The following is a 6,863-nucleotide window of genomic DNA, read 5'->3' as shown; positions in this document are numbered from 1 at the left end:
AGTAATCAAGGTTTTTAGGTAGTAACTGTTGGTAAAATCACGTTTAGCAATCACGATTGGTTAATTTTCATGATGAAAGCTCTCAGTTCATTGATATTTCGTTACCAGAATTAAGTATAGTATTGTAGGATTAATTGCAACATAATCCTGTTACATGTAGTACCCTATGGAATACGAATAGTGAATAGTTTATTACAAATATCAGCGATACGTAACTCTAACTCTAACCTATCCCAAGAATAATCCTCCCTTATTATTCTCCATTTTCACCCTGATCATTTTTCCTATTTTTCCAGCAGTCCCCTCCCGTTTAAGCATAGTGACCTCAACAATGGACCTCCTACTCTCCCGTCCAAGTTCGTGCAAACAGCCAGATGACCCATTCGTAAGAAACCGAAGCCCAGTTTCCAAAAGAATCGTCAGCTCAGCCGGAACGCAGGACATGTCTCATGATCGTGTTCCTAGGAATCGATTCACCGAGATGAAATACGTCGAAATAAAGGTGTTCACGGTTGTCGTTGGTGTACGAAAACTAAATTTCGTCACGGTACTCGATAACGTTTCCTTTTGAGTAAAGTATGGTCGTCAGAAGCAGGTCGAGTGGACCCGATCGCGGGGACAGCTCGGATTGGCAATCTCCGTTGCCTTGACGAAACACGGCTACGACTTTATTTCGCGGGAAAATCGCGGAAGGAAACGTCGGAAAGGTCATGAAACGGTGGTGATAGAGGCGTCGACGCCAGAGAGCGTTACTCTCTAGTGGCAAAATGGCGGAGCATCGGAAGGTTGCCGCGAAAGGTTGCCGCGCCGAATCAATTTGCATACGGCGTGAAACCGCGCGTTGCGATTACCACGGTAATATCTGCGATTTGTTCCTTTCCTCGGCGTTCCGGCGACTAGCGATTGACTTGAATCGCACGTAAATCTGAGCCGTGTCCTTGTTCCTATCTGCTTTCGAAAGGCGCGGTGAAACAGCGAGCGTGTAGGCGGATTTGCTTGGGAACACGTAACTCTGACGTGTACCGATTTTTCCTTCGCTCTCGTTGGATCGTGCGAGTCTGATATTTCGATTAAAGCGATACATAGGTTAGGTTAAATTAGGTTACGGAAGTTCGTTAAGGATGAGAGTACACGGAGAGGGAAGAAACGTGCCATTTTTGAGGCACGTTAACTTCCCGTAACTGCGAATTCAGGCGAATTGGAAGTTTGATATTTGAGAAGATAGAACTTGGAAGCTGCACGAAGAAAGGAGAGGAGAGGCGAGCATGGTCTCCTATAGATACGAAATTTGCCCTCGATAGGTCGGCCCCACGTAGTTTACAGTAGACTAGACTACGGTGTCGATCTTCTATATCGTCGAACAATCCATAAGAGTCTATATAACTTAGAAATTTCACGGAGCCCTGTGCATCGACTTTAACGAGGCATGGTGCACTTTAGATACCAAGTAGGCGTTCGAAAAGTCGACTTCACACGGATTATGGCACAGTTTCCTAACACTTATCCTACGTACATACCACCCACGGAACTTGTCTTGATAGAATTAATTCGCCTCTTTAGTTACAAACATTCCATTTACATATCGCTCCTAATAATGTAATCTTCGTTCCCTTTACTCCCTTATTCCAGTGTTTCTCAACTTGTTGCAAGAATTTCGTAAAAATTTCCTTGGCGATGGAAACATTCGCCATTTTGACAGATACCATTCGCGTTACCGATGAGTTACCACGGGAAATAATAAATAGTAATAAACACGATGCTGTATTTTCTTAGAAAACTTGAGAAACACTACGGTGCTTCGCGAATAACGGAAACAATTCGTACGTATATAGCTGAAACGGTAGAACTGCTAGAATAGAAACGCGAGTAGCAACGTTTTCGATTTCCACCGCGGCTGTAAAGCCGAGGGGAGGAAAAAAAGATCAGGGAACCGGCTCACGTATCGCCGACAAGTTCTCTGGAGCAGCGAACAAAATGAGATCGGTCTTTCGTCCCACAGGATGCACAGCTGAACGCGGCGTCCCCTATCCTCCGATTAACCAGATCCGGGGAAACAGCCTGGGGACCACTTCCTGGCGGTGACTGGACCATTTTTCAGGCCAATCACAGCACCTACGAGCCACTGGCTTGGGCGCATCGGGACAGCCTCGACTATCCGGCCAATAAAAGTCCTCTGGCGACTGTCATTCAGGTGAGACACGCGACTCGTGCAAGGGTTGAATCGTCATTCGCGATTCGGTTTATCGCACACGCCCTTATCCCGCCAATTATCGTAACAATCGCGGGACCCTCTCTCTGGGCCACTCTTCGTTAAATTAAACGAATCGAGGAGCGAAATTGAGAAGATCGCGGATGATGATCTTTCACCGCGACCCATCTCAGGCAGGATCTCTAACTCGCATCGACCGAGGCTAACTTCCGTCCCTTCCTAATTAGCAAATTAATTAACGCGCCTGCTGTTTATCGCTTTTCTTTTCGCAGTTGCCCGGCCCCCCTCCGCCCTCGCAGATTCATCAGACCTCGCCGCTTTGTCGGACTCGAGTCGCTAACGTAATTGCGAAGAATATTAATTACAGCCTACAAAAGGTCGTGTTCCGGCTTTCCTCGCTGGTTCGCAGGAAGCGGAAAGAAAAACGAAAGAAAGGACGCGTCGGAACCTTTCCACCCCCGAGCCGTTCTCCGCTGGATACGTTGATCCTTTGTACGACGTGGCCCGATGCAACCCCCCCGACGCCCGGCGAATTCAAACAGAAACCACCGCTTCTTACTCGGATTATTAATTAATACTCGCATTGTTAACGCACAAAGTGACGGGTCCGAGGCGAAGTTCGTTTAATGAAACGCGATTCTGCGCCCTTTCAACCCCCCTCGCTTGTTTACCGTGTCATATTCACTGAAAATTTCGTTAACGAACGCTCTTTTTCAACTTCGTCGGCCAAAAGGCCCCGATAGGCCAGAACTTGCCCGGTTCCCGTTAATTAACGCCTTTTGTCCAACGTCCACAGCTTTTCCAGTGTTCCTTTGACCGGTTGGACCAGCGGACGTTGATAGGTCGCATTGCTCAGCGTGTCCCGATCTCCAACCCCTTCCGGAATACCGTCAGCACGCACCCCACGTGGTTTGCGCGCGGCAAACGCTGCAGAGATGGGACACGATGCTGGATTCCGTTGCTATTGACCCCCGCGTGTTGGTCAGCTTGCTCGGGGCGACACAGGGGGTTGGAATGACGGCTAAACCGGTCGATAGCGACGTTTGGTTTCTCGGTCACGGAATTCCGCTTTGACTGTCGCGTGCGGGTATTATTTTTAAACGTGCAAGGAATTTCGCCGCGGGTAGAATATTCGAAATTTCGGGAAGATGGTCGCAGAGACTTGCTGGGGAATTTTGCTGAACGAAATTCGGAGATACCGTGAACGGGGGAGTTTGTTAGACCCGCGTATCTCGAATTTACTTGGTAAAATAATAATTATGAATTGCGTTAATAAAATGAATTTAAATTTAGGGGTGGATGGAGAACGTAGTACCCTGCGAACTTCGAGACACGCGATGTTTCCGAACGCTAAATCAGAATTAATCGCGTTTCGCATCAATCCCTGTCTTAGCCACAGAAATCGTTTAACTTCGACTGAAAGGGCACCCGCGATGACGTATTAATTTATCGTGATAACAAAACCAGGGGCGTAAACATAAATTCTGGGTTCACGAACGTTATCCGCCCCGGTCGTTGCGAATTAATGGAAATATCCGAATGCGGATACACGGCGAAGCAACCCCCTCGAGCGTCCCCTGGCGTTGCTGTTTCCACGAGAAATGTTAGCTTTTAGCCCAGGAAAACGAAAACAAATGCGAAGTTTCCGAGACGCGCGTGCACGCGAGCCCAGTTTCATTCCGCGACCGGAGTCTTGAATCTCTCGCGCGGAAATGAAGATGGAAGAGCGAAGATGGCGGGGCGAGGGGGCACCGTGGAGTATGAAAGGCGGCAGGGGACGATGTAACGGAGATAAGGAGCGGAGGGGGTGAGCGAGAGTGGCGAGCCGAGAATAACGCGGTTTGGAGAGGAGGGGGCGAGTAAACAGGAATAAACGCGATAAAACGGACGAAAAAGTGTTGGGGGTAGAAATAATAGGGGATAGGGGTGGCTCGTAGGGCAAAGCGGGCAAAGACTGGCGCAATAAACGCGGTGGGCAGGTTGTAAAATTAAAATTGTAAATGTTACGCGGGCTGAGGAAACAATGCGGGGGGAGTGGAAGGAAATTGAACAATAAGAAAGCGTAAAGGAATGAGGGAGCTAGTAAGAAGGAAGGCAGAGCGAGAATAAACCGTGATAAAGGGTAGGTTAAAGTGGCGCGGCGGCGAAGCAACGACGAGGAAGGGATGACGTGAAATAATGCAAATTAGGCGAAGGTGAGGGTGAAATAAAAGCGGGGAAATGGCGGCAGGAGTGGAGAGCGAGCCGCGGCGGATGCTGGACGCGTGGCAGAAGAGGAATATTAAGAAGAAGAAATATGGACGGATTAAACGGGCCGAGTGGGACGCATAAAGGTGGGGAGGAAAAAATAGGAGCGAGAAAAAGGGCTGTTCTCGGCGAGGAAACAGGGAACAGGCGGGTCCGAAACAATCCGTAAAGCTGTTTCCCTGGCCGTTTACATTCGTGTTGGAATTCGCGATTGCGAGATTCCACGACGCCGTAAAGGCCCCGCCGGAAGCGGCCGCGCACCGGATGAAAGCGCCGGTGATCTATAGAACGCGAAAATGCAGACGCGAAGAAGACACCGACAGCGGCTCTTCCTCCACGCGAAGAAGCTCGTGCCATGCAAACAGGAAATATTCGTCTGATATAACAAACGGCCTAGACGTGATATCATCTGCTTCGCAGCGAGCAGTCGCGTACGCTCGACGGGTCTGTTTCGTCTGCTGTCAACCTGGCGACATTTTTTATTACACCCTCTTCAGGGGTTTGTCTCTGTCCCACGTCTAGATTGCTCGATAGCTCGGCAACTCCTTGCCCCGAATATTTTCCTTTTCCTTATTTATTTTCGTTAATAGCAACGCTTTATTCGAGAATTTGCGTTACTTAAATAGCATGGAATCACGTGAGCAGTGATAGCCATAGATAAAAGTAAATATTATAGTATATATAGAGTATATATTAATAACTTAACAATATTAATAATATTGTAATATTGCAATTTTTTTTACAATAGTATTATAATTAACACGTTCTGTGCCAAGCTATTTTTGCCCGACATGATCTTCAGGCCATTTGTTGTTTCGGCTAAAAATTGACATATTATCGCACAATATGTCATTACATCATTAATCCATATGTAATTAGCTTGTTTAGAGTAGTTATCACATCGTGTACCTTTTATGGTGTACTATGGTTACTGTAAAAGTCAGCCAGTTCGAAAATTTTCCACTAATAAAAAGCACTAGAATAGTCCGTGACGTTTTACAGCAATAGCAACTATTACATATAATTAATAATTATTGTATATATAACAATTAAACAAATTTACATGTTTTGTTCTATACCGCATTTTGTATAATGCCTCATTCTCTTAGTAGAAATATATCTTTTTCAGAATTAAATTTGTCAGAAAACCAAGTCTTCAGTACATTAAATAAATATGTTTGTATGTACCATTTATGGTACACGTGGCACAGAATGTGTTAAACAATATTAATAATATTATAGTAAATATATAGACAAGTAAAGTAAAAGTGTATATATCTTGTAACTATAATATATAAACGAATGTGGCTTATCTGTTAGGCCTCGATTCTGGGACTAGACTGACTGTAACCCTAGGAAGGTCCTGTAAAAAGATGTTCTAACCTATGGGAAAACTCGCGAATGCTTCCAGGTGTCCAAACAGAGTCTCGTAGAGTCTAATTGTAAGCCTGTATCGCGTCATTAAATCCCACAATTTTGATTAAAATCATCCTGCGTATACTTCAATGTCGATCATTTACCGTGACCGCTGTCATTTCATCTCGCACTTGTTCCAGATAGTCAGATGAAATTCTAATCTTCGTTTTGCAAGTCTCGCGTGCTTATGCACAGGACGCTTCTCGATAAATTTCGATCACCATAGTCACCGAGGTATTTTTGAAACAGTGTGCCGCAGGATCGCTATCGTGCGACCGCATCTGATAAATTTCGCGGCTGGCAGGCGATATCGCGGCACTTGCGTGCCACTTGAGCACTCGAGATTTAGGGATCGTGCAGCCCTAGTAGTGGACGGGTTTAAGTAGATTTAGGGACCGTGCAGCCCTAGAACTGTCCGCGTGGAGGTAGATTTAGAGCCTCCACAGCCGTAGAAATTTCTCGGGTAGAAACGGCACGCTTCGAGTCGCCGATGAGCGAAGCAGATCGCTCGAGATTACGAAAATCGTCGTTAAGAGCTACCCGATACGCGAAGATCTTCACGGTTTCGCGATTGCTTCACGCGCTTGAACTCGGTGTCGTCAAATTGCTCTATCTGCGCGGAATCTAGGTGTAATTCCGTCCTGTCCGGGATAGCAGCGTTTCGTTATGTTCTTCCACTGACGATAATAAATCTTTCCTATCGCCCACTTGTATCTTTCGCCTAAACAACGGCGAATTTCTTGTACAAGCACGGCGACAAAGCCGCACGGAAGTTCTTAGGTGATTTTATCTTCTAGTCAATTGTTGTAGATCTTTGTGTTTTCCGAGTAATTGAAGAGCTCGGAAAGACCATGATGTCGTTAATGATATACAGGTTAACGATTGGGAAAAAATATTTTGACACGAAGTTGAAGAAATATGAACAATTAGGCTGCTGCAGAAAATACAATGTATATAATACGATATAGATAGCTTCAAAATATACAATGGA

At 46.0% G+C, this 6,863-nt stretch overlaps 1 protein-coding gene across 1 annotated transcript in view; it reads left to right on the top strand.

The window, feature by feature from the left end:
- Window positions 1-6,863, top strand: part of sfl (N-deacetylase and N-sulfotransferase sfl) — a 244,551-nt gene that overhangs the window by 226,816 nt on the left and 10,872 nt on the right. Inside the window, exon 5 of the mRNA XM_017907071.1 lies at window positions 2,000-2,191. Within this exon, the coding sequence (XP_017762560.1) occupies window positions 2,000-2,191 (192 nt within the window). The remainder of the gene's footprint in view (window positions 1-1,999; window positions 2,192-6,863) is intronic.

Source organism: Eufriesea mexicana, unplaced genomic scaffold, assembly GCF_001483705.2.
Source record: "Eufriesea mexicana isolate 0111107269 unplaced genomic scaffold, ASM148370v2 scaffold47447484, whole genome shotgun sequence".
Taxonomy (NCBI): domain Eukaryota; kingdom Metazoa; phylum Arthropoda; class Insecta; order Hymenoptera; family Apidae; genus Eufriesea; species Eufriesea mexicana.
This window is presented reverse-complemented; position numbering and strand designations above follow the sequence as displayed.